Raw genomic sequence first — 18,541 nt, 5'->3', positions numbered from 1 at the left:
CCCAAAAAGTCCTGAGGACTTGTTTCCATTGAGGTCCTGTGCATTCAATTCATAGAGACATTTAAAAACATACAATAATATACAATTAAAAACAGACAATGATATACAATACTATATCCTAGACATTATCAGCACTAGTAGCAATAAAACACTAGTAGCAAAATTGAATGAATTCACTGAATTCACAGTTTGGAAGGTAGCACTGTTTCACAAGATAAAATATTTTGGCTCCACATACTGTAGCAAAATCTCTCTGTGTTCATTTATCCATTTGACTGTGTCAGATAGTATAAAAATGGACCCATAAGGGTAACACTGAGGATTTTACAATGCATGTAGAAGTATGAAGTCTTGTGGAGAACATTGACAGGACATGACAGGATGTGTTGTTGTCTTTGTAACTCACCGGAGTATCCACCATGTTAGGTTTGCTGTTCCTCAGGCTCTTGACAGCGTGGAAGACATCAACCACACTTTGTCTCTTGGCCATCTCACACACAATGCTGCTGGCACAGAACACTCCACTACGTCCACCACCGTTCCTACACACACACACACACACACACACACAAAGAATGACAGAGAGATATGAGGCAGAGTGAGTGCTCATGTGTTGTTTTACTTGTCATTTCACACATATCTGGCCTGGCACAGATGCACGTATGTGCGCACGTATGTGCACACGTGTGTGTGTGTGTGTGTGTGTGTGTGTGTGTGTGTGTGTGTCCATACTTACAGGCAGTGCACTACGGTTCTCCCCTCTCCCTCTTCTCCCTCACGCTGCCATTGGTCGACTTGGAGGATGAGTTTAAGGAAAGAGCGCTTGGAGGCGGGGACTTCCCTGTGCCCCGCCCACCCCAGATACTGGAACTGACGAACCATCAAGTAGCCTTCCTGGGGCTGAAACACACACACAGTGTCAGGGTTTTGGTTACCTGGAGCATTTGTGTAACTTCTATTAACTATACAGGTATATTATAGCAACTGTATAGCTGTGAAATGGGTTAGGGTTTGGATAAATTGTCTTTATCATCTTTTTCAAACCAGGACTCAATGCCTGATATTCTACAAAAGGTTCAACGTGAGATGGTCAGCTATTCCTCCCAGGCCTAGCCCACCTGATGTACAGACAATCTATAGGCTATCTGTTATCTATCTAAGTATATGATGAGAGTATGAGTGCTTACCCTGGTGAGGTTGCACACTCTGAAGAGCCGGCTGATGACGTCACAGTCCATTGAACAGGACATACACTCCACCTGCACGGGACCATAGCGTAGCATGCCCTCCTCTGGCCAGTACTGAGGACAACCCTGAATACAGAGAGAGAGAGAGAGAGAGAGAGAGAGAGAGAGGGGGGAACAGGGGGAGAGAGAGGTAGAGAGATGGGGGAAACATACAGTTGGAAAGCACAGATTTAGAAATATGCTACATTTCATACAACTTGACCTAGTCCTAGGAGATAAATACTTGCATCTGTAGGTTTAATCCAGATCTCTCTCTGTGTGTGTGTGTGTGTGTGTGTGTGTGTGTGTGTGTGTGTGTGTGTGTGTGTGTGTGTGTGTGTGTGTGTGTGTGTGTGTGTGTGTGTGTGTGTGTGTGTGTGTGTGTGTGTGTGTGTGTGTGTGTGTGTGTGTGCCAGGTAAGCTGAGTTAGATGAGTTTAGTACCTGAGCCAGGTCAATCTCATTCAGCATCACCAGACTGGTACACCCGTAGTCGTAAACCAGACGCCAGAAGTCTTTCACCGTGTTCGGCAATGGATGCTGGGTAACGATGAATGCGGCCGGCTGTCTGTAGCTCTGTGGGGAAAATAGAGGATACAACAACAATGATGTCACACTTCCTCCACGCGTGCACTGGTGCCATTTCCTCAACACAAATGCACTTTGAAAGGATTCCTCTGAATCTGCCAATAGGCTCAGCCATATTGGAAAGAAATTGGGCCTCTTCCTTACTTCCTTCACATGTGTTACCAATGATACCAATGAACGCTCTGTTCCATTTAGTGTAGCACGGTGGTTCTGAGAGTGTACCAATCCCTTACGGGTTCATTTGATTCCATTCGCACACTCTCAGAGTTACACACCCGAAAGGGGCCACATTTGGAATCACCCTGACTCTGTTTGACGAGAATGGAACAGAGCCTTCATTAGTATCATTGTTAACACCTCTGAAGGAAGTGGCCCAATTTCTTTCCAATATGGCTGCTGTGCACAGAGCCTATTTGAGTGGTATCATGTAGTGCTTGGTTCTTGTACACAAATACACAACTATTCCAACTTCTTTCACCGGTATTCTCACTTTTATCACGACATACGCTAACACACAAACACAGTGGGATACTTTGCAGGATATGGGATGTGATCAAGCATATCGTTGCCGTCGGGCGTAAACCTTGCATATCCAAAAATAGCAAATATACAAGCTCACAATGCGTCACATCTGGACAAGTTGTGAGCTTGTGCATCGGCTATTTTTGTTACTCTTGCGTGACACTCTTGAACAACGAAGTAGGGCATTCATTTACGGAAAAAACATCAAAAGTTATAAATATAGAGATACAAGGTTTCTGCCCCACAGTGACGATATTGTGATTTGTGGTCACATGGGTCAAGCAGCGGGCCTATCAGATGTGAGGAAGCATGCATTGGACCTAATAGACTAGGTTATATATGGTATACACATATACACAATATTACATGATATCAGGACAAGGGGTCAAAATGTCAACCGTTGACCTTTATGCTGAAAAAGCGTTGCCGGGAGAACTTTGCCACACACAAAGAAATAGAAATGATGTTAACACTTTCTATGGAGCCCATGTCTCTAATGCATTAAAACATACGTAGAATGCATTACAATGTGCTTATAACACTGTATAATTATATTTAGGCATTAATGCTTTAGAAAGATCAGAACACATTATAAAGCATTTTATAAAATGACTTGTAAGATCGTGGTCGAAGTACTATAATAGTTCATAAATGCTACTTACTTACTCACTCAAGTCAATACATTAAAATAGTTCTATAATGCATTATATTCAGAATCAGAATCAGGTTTATTGTCACATCACAGGTTTACAAGGTAAAAAAGTGGGTGAAATTCGTTTTTGTACATCGTTCACTGTTATGATGCATTATATTGTCATTATAAGCCACTGTAAGTGGTCATTGGGTACTTATAAGTAAAATAATGCCATTCCTGGAGGTGTTGTTCTTTACATATACATTAAAAACAAAATCACTTTACTTAATTAACTAACTATAAGTATACAGTGTTATCATAAGCAGATGATAATGCATTATAAGTATGTTTATAATGCATTATAGACATGGCATTCATAATAAGTGTTGCTAAAATGTAACGGACCGACATGAAAAGGAATTGAGCCCAGCTTATTATGAAGAACATGGTACGCTGATGGATGTGAATGAGTTTGGTGACAGAGGCACCACAGACATCATTAGACAAGGCTTATATGGGAGGGGATCAGGATACGGGTTCGGGTGTTTATAGTCTCGGGTAGCCAGACAATAGATCTCTCCACCCACCGAAATGTCCGGTAACATCTAAATTCAACACATGGGCTGGAACAGCTGCGACAACGGCCTCGATCTACAAACCTACATCCACTTCTTTGAAAACAAATTGTATCGCCGTCCAAATATGAAGAACCACCTTAACCCATTCAATCCAGGAACGCATCTCTGTCATTTTAGATGTATTTGCCTGTTCAAAAATAACAGATATACAAGCTTGTAGATCTGCTATTTTAGAGAAATCATGAAAATGTGTGCAAATATTTGATTCTTTCTTTTTTTTCGGTTACTCAAATCTTTGCTTCTAGGGGTCTGTGGAACTAAATATTTTACAAATGTTCTCTTTAAAAAATATATATTCCAAGATTTGCCATAAAAATCAAGATTTTTCAAAAATAGCAGATCTACACGTTCATAGCGAGGCACGAGTGCCGCACTATGAGCTTGTATATCTGCTATTTTTGAATAGCCAAAGAAATCTTAAAATGACACAAATGATGCTTTCCCGGTCTTAAAGGGTTTAAAGTCTTTGTATGTTTTTTGTAAATCTCAGAACTGTTTCCACCCAGCTTTAGCCCCTATATTGACTTTAGAAGTCCCCAGACGTTTCAGTGGACAGAGATCTCCGATCGTCTGGCTACGCGAGACTAGGGTGTTTATGACTGCGCTTGGCATGAACCTGAAAGACACTGAAGCCATGAAACAAATCCAGTATCAGAGATTTGAATTAAAAATCCCATTACCTGGAACTCTTCTGACAGCTTGATTAGGGAGAGGCCAAAAAGTATAGCTTTTGAAAATTGGACTCAATTGCACGAATATGATCATTGTCATCATCTCTACTTCATTTTATGTTTTATTAGAAAGTAGCCAAGTGAGGGTTTAAATTTGACTCACTGTCTCAGTTGTTTGACCAGGATATTTTATTAGAACTGATATTATGACTTACATCCTCACTAAACTAGATTTCCTGAAAAGACAACATTTAGAGCTTTGGTCCCGCACAAGAACTTTGTCAGTGACCATATTCACACAGCGTACATTTTGCTCTTAGTGTGACCTAAGAGGAAAATAGTGGCTGTGTGAATATGGTCACCCTCCCCCCCACTGTTTACTCTGTGATAAAACAGAGAAAACCATTGTCAGCCATGAAGTGATGAACAGATACAGTACTGCTCTCTATTAGAGGAGCTCCATTGTACAGCTCTTCACCTCTTCACTTCACACGGCGGCCATTTTGCTGTTACCTCACACTGAACAGATTATGTGCTCTATTAAGACCGATTTCATACTTGGTCGTACGATGGACTCACATGCCGAGAATAGCCGATGTACAAGCTCACAACGCGTTGCCATGCGTCGCGTTGTCAGCTTGTAGATCGGCTATTTTTGGCGGGCGACTCCGTGGTATGACAGAGCATAAATTGGATAAATAAATTGCATAAAACTACAAATCAAAGCAATTTAGTTATACATGCGCGGACTATCTCTAATGTAAACCTGTCCAAGAGGCTGCCAGGGATTGGTCGATGGCCTGACTGTCTCACAGTGGTTACTTTCCAGTGAGCTGCTCAGTGATTGGTAGGTGGCCAGAGAAGCTAGTGGTCTTTTCAGAACCTGGATTTGTCTCTAGCCTTCTGTTGCTAAAAACCACAAACACAGCATCACACAAACAGGAAAGGGAGTCTCTGTGTGTATAAATGTGTGTAGATATGTATAACTATAACTCTATATATAGGCAAATGGGATTTGCATTATGCACCATATTTTTACCGTGTATGTTCACGTTGCTTGTGTAAATATGTGGATGTGTATAAACACATTATGTCTGTTCAAAAATGTGCATGTACCTGTATAACATTATATAGTGTTAAAAGGATGCTCCATTTTAAACACATCTGCAGCTTGGGACGACTACTGTTCAATTAGGAAGAAGACACTGAAGCCTAATACAGAATAAATAGTCGCACGGCGGTGTTGCTTGGTGAAAAAAATCTGTTCTTTTCCACAAGTGCCACCATCGTGTGACCAGGTTTAAGTTAAAACATAAGTCTGTCTCACACCTGATAAATGATTTATTTAGTACAAGGTGCCACATTCCTGTTTCGCTAAATCTTTTAACTCATTTACAACTGTTTTTAAAGCTGCAATATGTAATATACGTTAGTAATGTATTTATGTCCTACCCAAGAATGGGGATTTAAACCCGGGTCTCCCCACACAAGGGCCTATATTTCTTTCTTCTTATTTCTACCAACCTGAACACAAGATCCATGTCTCAAACCACCTCTCAAAACTATTCCCTAAAACAAGTTCCGGATTGCAGCTTTAACAGAACATAGTGCACGTACTGTAGCACATATAGCTGTTTTAAAAAAAGTATTACCAGATGGGAGCCTGTGCCAGCTCGCACATCGTGTCACAGTTGCTAATGTGTTGAAAATGACCCATCCTTTTGAAGTAATGTGCGTGTGTGTATGTATGAGTTGTGCGTTATAGACTTACATCCATTAGAGCAGCATTGATGTAGTTGCTGCTTTCTCCGTCGATGGTGATGAGGAAGGGTAGACATCTGTCTGGAGGCAGGCCGTCCATAAAGCGGTTCTTCTCCTGGTTCCTAGGCAACAAGGCGATGCTGCAGTCTTCCGGCTGAGGCTGGGGTGTCACTGAGTTTAATGTCTAAAACGAAGAAGACACACACAATGTAGATAGACTGAACCACTGAACCCGACTGTCCCTATTCTGGGCATGTCATATTAGGACAACATTCTGCAGAAATAGCAGATCTAAATTGGCTATTTTCACAGAAGAGATTTGGTTTAGAGGGGAAAAAGGGAGGGGACCAAGTACAGACCCCTGGGGGAACCCGGTCAAAAAAGTATAAATGGTTTAAGTAGTTAATAACATTTTTTGAACACAAGGTATTTGCATTTGCTGATTATTTAGAAAAACCTTCGACTAAAGAGAATATAATGGATATATTCATTTAGTTGATGTTACCAGTTTTTTATTACTGCTGTGTAGGCAGTTGTTCTGAAATGAATGTGATGTTTTGTAATCGTTTTGTTTTGTTTGGCGTCTTATAATCCTTTATGGGATGGTTTTAACCACTTCACTGGCGTCACTTAACCCCAGCGTCCATATTCTGGGGGAACATTTGCCAAAAATAAAAGATCTACAAGCTCACAATATGTCACAATGCGACACATTGTGAGCTTGTAGATCAGCTCTCTAAGACTACAGGGGTTTAAAAGAATACACGATAATAAAACATGAATTCAAACAGAGTGCAGGTTAGGGCTCAGGTTTTGTTGTGGTAGCACAGAAGGGAAACACCTACCTGGAACTCATCCTTCAGGTGTGAGGAGTTTGTTTGGGAGTCGATGCGGATCAGTTCGTAGAAGGCGGCCTTGAACTCACACACTGGGATGGCCGTTTCTCCACACAGGCACGCCTCCAGGATGGCATCGTGGATGAATATGTACTGCTCCTAAAAACGTAGCGCAAGGTTATACGCCGGGTTAGATTTATAAAAAAACAGAAACAAACAGAGGGGACTTTCTTACCCACATAAGCCCTACATTCTTCTTTGTATGACAAATAGTGACAATAGCCAATGTACGAGCTCATGACGCGCTGCATCGCGGCACGCTGTGAGCTTTTGGATCTCGTATTTTTTTCATGAATTTATTAATTATTAATTTTTGACCAAAATAGGAATGCCTATAGGGGGGGGGGGATATCAAAAGCAGAGGCATGGATTCCCTCCCCCCATCCCCACCTGCAAATTGCATGCATGTGCGGCTGCGCGCACATAAGCACATGCTTACACACAACAGCAGACAATCAGTTGGAACTGTTGTTGATAGAGAGAAAACAGACTCTGAGTGGTGGATGATGGGAGATGAAGCCGATGAAAAGCTGTGTGCGCACGTGTGTGTGTGTGTGTGTGTGTGTGTGTGTGTGTGTGTGTGTGTGTGTGTGTGTGTGTGTGTGTGTGTGTGTGTGTGTGTGTGTGTGTGTGTGCTCTGTGTACTATCACTTTAATCAATTCAGGGAGTGAACTGACTGAATAAGAAAACATAAACACAAATGCTGCATGAAAAGGCTTATACAGTTACATTATAAAAGCAAAATAAGAGCGACAAGGTCAATATTCCATTATCAGCAAATACATTTCCAGCGTGAATAGACGTGAGTGGAAAGCAGGCAGGCCTGGATGCAAGGTTAATTAATGATGTGACGATGGCAGAAATCTTGTCTGTGTATGTACAGTGTGTGTTGGTGTGAGCTGACATACTGTACATGTTTGGTTATGTTAAAAGGAAATAATGTATATAATTACAACTGCTACTTTTGCCTTAATATTGACATCATATTCATATTAACCATGTCACTGATCTTAGATAAAATATCACAAAAGGTAAGGTTAACTTCAAAATGTATGTTTAATGCTTATGAACTAATGTCTGCATATAAGAATGTTGGATGTAGTAATCTGTATGATTTTCACCTGCATTTTCCTTATTCTTTTCTCATTCATTAAGGCTATAGATATTATTACCTTTTAAGATATTCTGATTTATTTAGATGTATTTACCTCAGTTCCGAAATTATGTCTAATGATTATGGAACCTGCCCATTTCCTTGTCTATATATTCACTGCCCCACCCCATCGCCCCTAGTTCATTTACCTGACAAAGAGTGTGTGTGTGTGTGCGCGCGCACCAGAGACTGAAGGACATTTTGGAGCATTGATATATGATTGGACGATGATGATGAGGATGATGATGAGGATGACGATGGTGTGAGCATTCTGTGATGTGGGTGTTAATGGGTAGTACTGTATTCACCCCCACAGGCTGCACCGCGTGGGTGCTTACATGGGTGGAGTTGACAAGTGTTGTGTGATGCAGATGGTGATGGCTGATGGGTAATGTAGTCACCTCAGTCTGTACCATGTTGATCCTCCGGGAGCGCAGGGCCTTCACACAGTTGTAGATGTCCACCACGCCTTCCCTCTCAGCCATGTCCAGCATGATGTCAATCACTATGAAACAGCCCGTACGTCCTGCTCCAGCGCTGCACACAGCCACCAGAGGGAGACAGAGACACACGATGAGTGACAAATAAACAAACTGAAACTGATGATAATTACCCACTATGAACTAGGCATATTTTGGGCATGTCATTATAGATTAAGATTTACAAATTTGGTTCAAATAAAGCTACAAGCTCACAACACAATGCATCACAATGCATTGTGAGCTTGTAGAGCTGCTATTTCTGAAAAATGGAATTCATTTTTTACATTTTCGCCTATAATTACTTTAACATTTTTTGGGTGAAAGTGGTTATGTGGTTTAACCCATTGAGACCTGAAGCCGATTCTACATGTCTCCTAAATCTCAACTTTTCTGAAAAACTTATGTTTCTATATCAGTGGTGCTCAATACTTTTCATGTCAAGGACCCCCAAAATTATATATATTTGGCCACGGACCCCCATCAAAATATTTTGTTCCAGGGACCCCAAGAAGCAAAGATTTGAGTTAAAAATGTTCGCTTTAAAAATATATATTCAAAGATTTGCACACATTTTCACGAATTTTTTAAAATAGCAGATCTACAAGCTACGAGCTTGTATATCTGCTATTTTTGAATAGCCCAAAGTGTAAAATAATGCTTTTTAGCTCAAATCTAAAAATGACACAGTTCCAGGTCTTAATGGGTTAAACAAATAATACACACACAATGTATATGTAGTGTATGTGTTATTATGCATATGTGTGTGTGCACATACCTGCAGTGGACCACTATCGGTCCAGCAGAGGGTGGGTTGGAGATTTTGACCCGCCGGATGAAGGACAGCAGTCCCGTGGCGTGGTATGGGACTCCATGGTCGGGCCAGCCGGTGAAGTGGAACTGCTTGACCTCCCGCACCTCGTTGAAACCACGCTGAGGAGAGACAGGACAATTCGTTTTTAAATCTACTTTTTACCCCAAGAAGGGTCTTATGGTTGGTTGCCGAATGCTTTTTAGTTTTTTTGTCTTGCCTTTGTTATTTTTTATGCCATTGTTTTTAAAACCTGTAGCACTTTGTGATATGCAAAAATGTAAAGTGCGTTACAAATAATAATTATAATATATATATATATCATTTATATTATTATTATTATAACTTCTAGTTTATATTTAAGTCTTATGGTTCTGTTTTATACAGGATTATTATTTTTTTAAGTTTACGAAAGTAAACTTCATATTTGTAATCATCGATTATATCGATTAGCGGGATCAACTGCTGCAACCTTAACACAGTTACTCACCCTCTCCAAAGTAAAGGTCCGGACCACGTATTCAGCCAGAGGCTCCACCTCCACAAAGGTCACCTTGAAATCTCCATACACCTCAGCATCGTCAGGCCAGTACTTGTAGCACTTGACCTGTTGGAAAGCATGACATAAGAAATGTTACCGTTGCTGTCGGGTGGAAACCTTGTATGTCCAAAACCATTATTTTTTTATTATTATCTTACAGATATTTTAAAATAGTGAAAAAAGCAGATCTACAAGCACACAACGCCTCGTAACGCATTGTGAGCTTGTAGATCTACTTTGTAGAGCTATTTTCACTACTTTCGCACGACACTCTTGTAAAAAGTTGAAATATGGAGATGAGGTTTCTGCCCGACAACAACAATATGATATATTGTTGCCCTCCACTCTCTAGTCTGAAAATTAGACTACTAAACTGTCTCTTTTGATCAGAGTCATGTATACAGTGTGTGGTATTTATGTATTTTGTTTATTATTTTGGTGTCAGCATGTCGGCACTGGAAATACCGTGTTCTTTAAAATGTGTCAGAATAATCCCGTAAGGGATGGGCTGTGTTGAGGCAGCCAGACAAGAAAATAAAATTTTCATTCATATAATCTATAGCGTCGTTAGAATGGCACAGATAGAATATACGATGGAGTAGAACAGGACAACGTACCCTTCCAACCTCCACCAAATTGGTAACCATGACGATGCAGGCCGATTGCTCCTGCCACACCATCCTCCAGAAGTCATACACCGTCTCATGAACTGGACCTACAAACACACACACACACATTAGCTGCTGTAGTGAATACCGGGTCTATTCAACATGTCTATGAGCGTGTATTGTTTGTGGAGTCTGTGTATAGTGTGCGTGGGTGTGTGGTGTCTCACCCTGAGTAGCGATGTAGTGACTTGGTCTCTGGTAACCCTGGGATAAGACGATACACAACAATGAACCAAACAGCAGCAGCAACTCAACAAACAATGGATAAGCATGCCTCGGCTTGCATACATGAATATTATAGACACTCATTACGGCTGGAGAACTCCCTCTCTTTGCAACTTGTCAGATGTTGGGAAAACAATGTTGGTTTTGTTCTTCAGTGATAACGTCAGTCCCTTACAAACGAGGCAATGTACAAAATGAGATACTAACAATGTGAATGTTAGCATAACACAGTACAATACAACGATTGTCCTAGGGTAAGGAGTCGGAGACAATGCTTTAGAAAAATGTGGGTGTTCAATGTTCATCAAAGGCTGTTTTTTCCATTATGTATATTTGCAAGTGACAACACTGCAATGGGATGCAACTTGGGGCCATTATTACAACTTAGCCAAACTATTATCATTACGACAGGATGTGGATTGCCTCTTTGGCTGTGGATGCTCAGTTACAGTCAGTACCAAGCATACACATAAAATCACCACAGGAATTGGAAATAGCCACACTCCAGAAAAAAGAAAATGTACATAAGGCTGATGGAGCATAAATAAAAACAATAAAAATGCATCCGAGTCAAAGTCTTGCATTCTTATTTGTTTGGCATGCAACTATTTCCAAATGCTTTGGTGTTTTTATTTATTTATTTATTCCATAGCATCATTACGATATGAATTAGGGTGTACTGCATGACACGATATTGATATAATATTGATATATTGCCTAACTGACACTTTTATAAATGATACTTCTATAGCTAAGACAAACAGTCAGAGGGTAGGGTGCATGTGACAACCTTCAGACATGTAGAGGAAGTTGTGATGGCAACGCATACCAGAGATAGGGAGCAGACACATCATATGAATGTAAAAGATAATAACGTAAGAATTCAGATGAAAGGAGAGAGGAGTAGTGCGTAAGATGGAGGGATTTATGCGCGAGGCCTTAGCATGGATAAACCATCAGAGAGATGGACGTATGAGATAAAAAACACATGGACGTTTGGATGGACAATACTGAAGGGATGTACAGTATGGCTTGGCTGATGGGTGAAAAGAGTACACAGTGATACTTACATCCCTGTACAGCCAAATCTACAGGCCAAGCCACAGCCAGAAAGAACGAGAGAAAGAACGAGAGAAGTAGCGAACGAAAGAAAGAAAGAAAAAAAGAAAGAAAGAAAGAAAGAGCCAAAGAAACAAAGACAGAAAGAAGGAAAAAGAAAGAAGGAAAGAAAGAAAGCACAACAATGTCAGTGAGTCAATCAGGGGGGAAAAAAAGAAAAGTTGTATTGATATAATGGGAGCTTGAACAGGGCATGCAAAAAAACATGGTCTGGAACAGAGAAGTAGAATGGATTGAAAAGACGTTTCCTCATGAGGTGGTGTAATCTCCATTAGCACAATGATCTAGCTGATTCTCAATAAAACCGTGCTGCATTAATCCAAATAATTTTCTAATAAATAAATAACTTAATTGAGGCATGTAACAATAATAATAATAATAATAATAGGGGCTGTATATAAAATAGAACGGTTAAACAACTTAGGTTTTACCCAAGTGCCTTAACTTGGGCTAAGGAGATCACCGCGATAAGCGAGGAGACGTCTTTGCTCTCCACTCTAGTTCTAGGTTGCCGCTAGTGTGAGTGACAGCATGCATGGAAGCCGATAAAAGGCCAGAGATAATGGCAACAGATAATGGCCGATGATGGCAGTAAAGCAGAGCATACAAAAAAAGCAGCATTAGCGTTTCTTTTTTTTTAAAAGACACACCAAATGGAAGATGTGTGTGAAGATTGTTGTGAAGGTGAGAGGAGAGTGGAGTCGTGACAAACTGATGAATGAGTTAGCAGGAAGACAGAACTATGGGGGTGAATGCATCGGTGGAAGGTCGGTGGGAAGGTGGATGGATGTAATGTAATGGATTGGATGAATGGATGGATGGGTGGATGGATGGCCTGAAGGCTGGGTTTGAGAGAGACATGCAAATTTCTTAACTTAATTTATATAAGAAAAAATTGAAGGATATTCTGATTGACCAGGTCACATAATATCACATTCACTATCACACATTCCCTTATAACTTTTTTGTTTGGTTTATTTTTGTCTATTCCCTGATTGCTTGCAATATGGATTTGACACCCTGTAAAATCAGATGTGTCAACTATGTTGGCTAATTATTATTAGTAATCTTCTCATGGATAAGTAGGTATAATCAGGGATTTCAATTATGTTGTAGTAATGTTTTTGTATTGTTTTCACATTTTGTGCTAAATAAATCAAATCAAGTTGTTTTGTATTATAACAATGTTACTTGTATTTCTGAGATAAATGGTTGGGATAACTAAATAAACAGCTGAACTGTTGTGTAATTGTCAGACATGGAAGAATGACAGGCTGGATGAATGGAGGAATGGAGCGCTGCGAAGAAAACAGGACACGTATGGACGATGGCTGCGTGTGCAGGGTGACAGATGATGGACTGATTGACGCGATAAAGGTATAGAGGCCTGACATACGAGCGAGGGGGTGTGGTTTCGTTGGTTTCGTTGGGAGCCAATAGTAGCGTTCGATGCGTTTCCACTTACATCGATGTAGTTGGCGTTGATGTAGTCGGACGAGGGGTCATCTTCGATTGGCTGGAGGATAACCCTCGAGTGGTCATCTAGAGAGAGAGAGCGGAGGGAGGGAGACAAGAGAGACACAGGGAGGGGGAAAAGTCATGGGAGATGGCCAGAGGAAGAGAGAGAGAGAGAGAGAGAGAGAGAGAGAGAGAGAGAGAGAGAGAGAGTTGTTTAGTGACAGGGCTCCAATAGTTTGATTAAAGGGGCCACACCATGAATGTAAAAAAATATATTATATATAAATATAGCCCCCTAATACGTATTAAACAGGTTGTAAGCCTAAAAAAACATTCCGATATTTTTTCTCACAATCTGACTGTCTGTCATTCCAAGCTTTTTCAGCTGCAATACCAAAACGTCCTTTTGGGCAGAGGGGCGCTACTGAGCAATTCTGTCTGTCAACTAGACTGGACTAGAAATGTTGCTTACATAAGCAACATTGCCATTCTGAGATGGCCTGTTCAGACACGCCCATTCTGAAAATCTCTGAAATGAGAATGAATGACTGAATGTTAAAAAAAAAAAAAAATTGGGGTACAAGAAACACTGGGGAGCCCAAAAAATCCCCCCCCCCCTCCCAAAAAAAAGAAATTCATGGTGTGGCCCCTTTAAGAGATTTAGCTATTGATCATAAGAACTGGGCTATGGTTATCCCATTCAGCAGATCTAATGCTTGGGGTAATGTTATAAGGCCATGATGATTTTACCTTGGTGGACGTTGGTGTGATTCTGTTGAGGTTAGAGTCAATACTTTCAGGTGCTCACATGGCAATGTCTGGGTTTTTATTAGTTGAGCCATTCTAAGCGCAAATGTGAAACTAGGGTAATATCTAGGGCTGTTTGTCCACAAGAGGGTGCTTAAAAATGGCAAAAGAAACTTGAGCTGAAAGCCAGCCTCTCACTCAACTAACTACGCACACCTCTAGGTTGCCTTGTTGGAGCTACGGCATTGATATCTGAGTGTCTTAAGGCTCTTACATGCTATGATGTTGCCATAGCGGTTCTTGGTGCGGTTCCCTTCCTTCTTGGCCACATCCCAGGAGGCCGACTGGCCTTCGAAGAAACTCTGCAACAGAAATAGCGTCATCATGATGAATGCACTTCATGAAGCCACAAATGATCTACTCCTCGTCCGTTCTCTTCCATTGTACTCCTTAGCATTGCTTGTAGGCAGAAACCGTTTCAAGGTCAGTTGACACCCAGAAAAGGGGGGAGATTTAACATTTAATTAAGCATTGCATTGTGGTGTAAACATGACAAGCGGTGTCTCCGATCCCAACAACGTCTGACCTCGTACTCCTCCTTGAAGCCGTAGCTGTCGGAGGTCTTCATCAGGTTGATGTGCTGCAGGAGGTCGGCCACTCGGATGGCAGGGTGGAGCTGTCCGGTCTGGTAGGGAGACTCGGTTCCTTCGCAGTGGTACCGAGGAACATCCAGCAGCCTGCTGTTCTCCGCTGCAGAGGCAGTGTGGTTCTCATCTGCAGGAAACCAGTCAGAACCAGGAACCGGTCAGTAATTCACTCAGGCCCACTAATACCCTATATACTTCGTCGACCGGGGTCCCCCAGAAGTCTATACTTGGTCCCCTCCTTTTCCCGAATGTTTCCCCTATTATGACACCCAGAATAGGAATGCTAGGGTTCTAGTGGTTAATTCTAACTCTTATATTTAAGCATATGCTGCACTTTGGTCAGCTATGTTTGTTCTTAAATGTGCTTTATAATTGACTTGATTTTTTAATGTAACATCGACAGATATTCATGGTTAGCGGATGTAACTACCTGGCTGGAGACACACAAACTGTCAGGATATGATGGCCACATAGTGCATAGTTTTTCCCAAAATAAACATTATGCTTGATACTAAACAAGCCATCAGACAGTCTGGTTCCTCCATCTACAGTATACTCACCAGTGATAGGAACTACAGTACAGGTCAGAGCAGCAGTAGGAGAGAAGAACAGGGGTTTAGTTCAACTAAGTTTGTGTGATTAGTAGGTGAGACTCACATGAACACACAATTAGTTTGACTATTTGCTACTACTAGTGGGATCCACACACAGTTGACGTCACAACAGGTGAGTGTTGGCCATCGTGACCAGCATGAACAAAAACAACAACAACAACAGCACCGTTGTCCAGTGGTGACAGAAGTGACACAAACATAGGGAGTGATTCAACATTTAACTTCTAAATAACAAAGTTAAAAGCGATAATCTCCTACCTAACAAATCTATCAAATAAATATAATTACCCTAAATAACTTCCAATTCCACAAGGGGAGCAACCAAATAAAACCTTTACGTCTAAGCTAACTGTCAATGATGATTAGTTTGTCTGTAGTGCTCACTGGGAAACCTCAGCCCTCTAGTGGCTAGGACCTGCCACTTCAGCCTTGATGTCGGCATTGAAACCATCTATGTCAGAGTTTGCCAACATCACCAACCATAAATCAAGCTATTAAATCCCCACGATAAGTTTTAAATATTTAGCTGTCACATATCAAATGCTCAGGAATCATTGTGAGGTGTGATCAAGGTGATGAAGTTGGAAAAACAAACAAAACCCATCCCTATAGGAATTATACAGTAATAGTGCGATTTAATAATTTGTGAATGTTATTGGATTCCTAATGGCCCAAACGGACAGAGACCAGTAGCAATGGATCATCCATGTGCTGTGTGCGCTAATGTGAAACAACATTAATACTGTACATACAGACAGGCTGACTAATAGATAATTTGGTGCCTTAATCACAACCGACTGATTGCACGTTCAACACTGTTTATTAAATGACACTGTTATTCTCTTCCAAATGATTCTTTTATCTGCTCTGAGGACGTTTAGGCTCGTTAAGGACTGTTGAGGGTTCGTTAAGCCCTTGTCAGGTCAATTAGCAATAAACTTGACCCGACATTGCTTCTTAATTCACTCCTTCCTGATGCTTCCTTCCGATCTGTGATATGATTGGCTGAGACAGATTGTTACTGCAGCCTTCACTTCCTATTAGAGACCAGGGGAACAGGGTGTTAATTAAGTCAATTTTGGAGGAGTAGGCTGTATACGCGTGGGTGGGGTACCCTGGCCCTAAGGGCGCGTTAAGCCAAAGATTCGCAACAAGATGAAAGCGTATATTAAGCATTAGAACATTGTGGAGAAAAATGTATGCCGCAGTGTCACACAGCACTACACTGAAGCTGGAAGTAAACACTTTGTACTGTTCACCAGTGGAGTTGGAGTTGCATTCAGCTTGGCAGCACTACCATTTTTATAAAATTCTGCCTCTCAGGCTTGGGCTACCACCGCTCAACATGTCCAGGGAATGAGGATAAGTTCTATGAAAACACATATTCTAAGGCTCAGTGCACACAAACAAGGCACTAGAGCCAAACGCACAGATGCAGGGCAGTACGTCCTCAATGATGCTGGGTTTTTGCTTAAAATTGCCATTTCACAATGTGACAATATACTGTATGCCTTCTATGCAGACTCTAAAAGAGAATGAGAACACAGTACTGTATGGTTCTGGGAATTTAACTCTGTGGAAAACAGGCACCGGACATTATTCTGATATTTGTCATATATACTGTATATATATATTTGCAAAAGCCTGTCCAGATGTTAGATGTGTTGACTTTGACATTTATCTCTCCACTGATATATATTTTCATATCGCTAAAAGGAATAAATGCTGTCTGTGAGCCATTGTGGTATAACCAGCAAGCAGCCCAAAAAGCCTTTTCTGTTGTTTTTCTATTGTTTGTTTTTATCACATACTGTATTAATAGCCACCAGGTCAGCTCCCGACTTTCTAGCCTCGCGTAGCCAGACTATATCACTGCGTGGATATGAGTCTGGTGCTTCCACGGGGACGTTTTTTTTCCCCAAAGGGCAGGATCAAAACAATGGCCCTCGACGCAATTGGTTAGACCTACAACCAACTACCAATTACAGTCTCCCATATTTGAATCCTGGGCCCTGATTGGTCACCCACGTCTTCTGGAGCAGGAAATGGATTCTCTATGGAGCGGCTGCCAGACCCAAATCGCAGAGTGTAATTTTTTTTTTGCACTCGCAGATTCGTCTGGTCCCAGGCTACCGACTTTCTACCTATGGTAGCACCTGCTGAAACTGCTGAGGAGTGTGTGTATAATCCAATTCACGCAAACACACAAGACAGGGGGGGCTATGGACAGTGGACACAGGGCAATATGGGAGGCCTATGTAATAACAACAATGAAAGGGGATGACAGCCGTGGGCACTGACACACACACTGACACACACACTGACACACACACGAATGGCAGCACTACAAGCTCAAAGGCTTTAGGCTGTAATGGGGGTGGTTGGTGGTGATGGCTACAGTATGGTCAGGGCGGTGGGTTGACATGTCTAACCATGCCAGTGGTCTCACCTAGCACAGCTGTGGGCACCAGAGGATCGTTGGGCACTGTTGGAAGAAACAGGGTGAGGAACAGTACTCTAGGCAGTGTTTGTTCAACTGCGAGAAAAACTAGGAAGATGGTTGAGAGATAGCGCACAGCTTCTGACATGTTTCACACATACTTCAACCCGGCAGGCGAATAGTTCAGCAACAGGACACAACCAGCTGCCTCTGACAGAACATTAATTCCAAATGCCAGATGCCAATATCTAGGTCCTCTGTATGTAGACTCTTAAGCCTTGACATAAGCCTGATTTATACTTAGTTGTAAGACAGTTTATGATTTAAGCATTAGACTTCGTCGCACGGCAGTGTTGCTCGCTAGAAATAACAGATTTTCAAGAGAAAAACTGTTACAGGTCAACTTTGTCTCAGTGGAGAAGACAGTAAATGGAGAATAGAAATGAAAACTCAGTCCTAGAAACTTTAGTCATTTTAAGATGTTAGAATAGAACAAATTAGATTCAGAATAGATTCATTGTTGTAGGAAAAACTGAGGTTTTAGACTTAAAACATGCTGCATGCAGACATAAATGAATAAATAAATCAGATTAATTAATTCATTCATTAAATCACAGAGTACCGTTTGCAGAGTAAGTGAACATAATAAAGTTGCATTTTTTATGAAGTGAGTATATTATGCATAAAAAACAAAGCAAAAAAA

The 18,541-nt window shown here is 41.2% G+C and overlaps 1 protein-coding gene across 2 annotated transcripts in view; it reads right to left on the bottom strand.

The window, feature by feature from the left end:
* Positions 1–18,541, bottom strand: part of ptprk (protein tyrosine phosphatase receptor type K) — a 135,705-nt gene that overhangs the window by 4,111 nt on the left and 113,053 nt on the right. For both annotated transcript variants that reach the window (XM_084082702.1, XM_084082701.1), the window contains 14 exons: positions 14,724–14,911; positions 14,412–14,499; positions 13,398–13,474; positions 10,756–10,792; positions 10,538–10,635; positions 9,870–9,986; positions 9,347–9,501; positions 8,491–8,626; positions 6,885–7,034; positions 6,050–6,223; positions 1,670–1,801; positions 1,188–1,313; positions 737–900; positions 407–542 (listed from right to left, as the gene is read on the bottom strand). In XM_084082702.1, the coding sequence (XP_083938828.1) occupies positions 407–542; positions 737–900; positions 1,188–1,313; positions 1,670–1,801; positions 6,050–6,223; positions 6,885–7,034; positions 8,491–8,626; positions 9,347–9,501; positions 9,870–9,986; positions 10,538–10,635; positions 10,756–10,792; positions 13,398–13,474; positions 14,412–14,499; positions 14,724–14,911 (1,778 nt within the window). The remainder of the gene's footprint in view (positions 1–406; positions 543–736; positions 901–1,187; positions 1,314–1,669; positions 1,802–6,049; positions 6,224–6,884; positions 7,035–8,490; positions 8,627–9,346; positions 9,502–9,869; positions 9,987–10,537; positions 10,636–10,755; positions 10,793–13,397; positions 13,475–14,411; positions 14,500–14,723; positions 14,912–18,541) is intronic.

Source organism: Gymnoscopelus microlampas, assembly GCF_963454915.1.
Source record: "Gymnoscopelus microlampas genome assembly, chromosome: 16".
Taxonomy (NCBI): Eukaryota; Metazoa; Chordata; class Actinopteri; order Myctophiformes; family Myctophidae; genus Gymnoscopelus; species Gymnoscopelus microlampas.
This window is presented reverse-complemented; position numbering and strand designations above follow the sequence as displayed.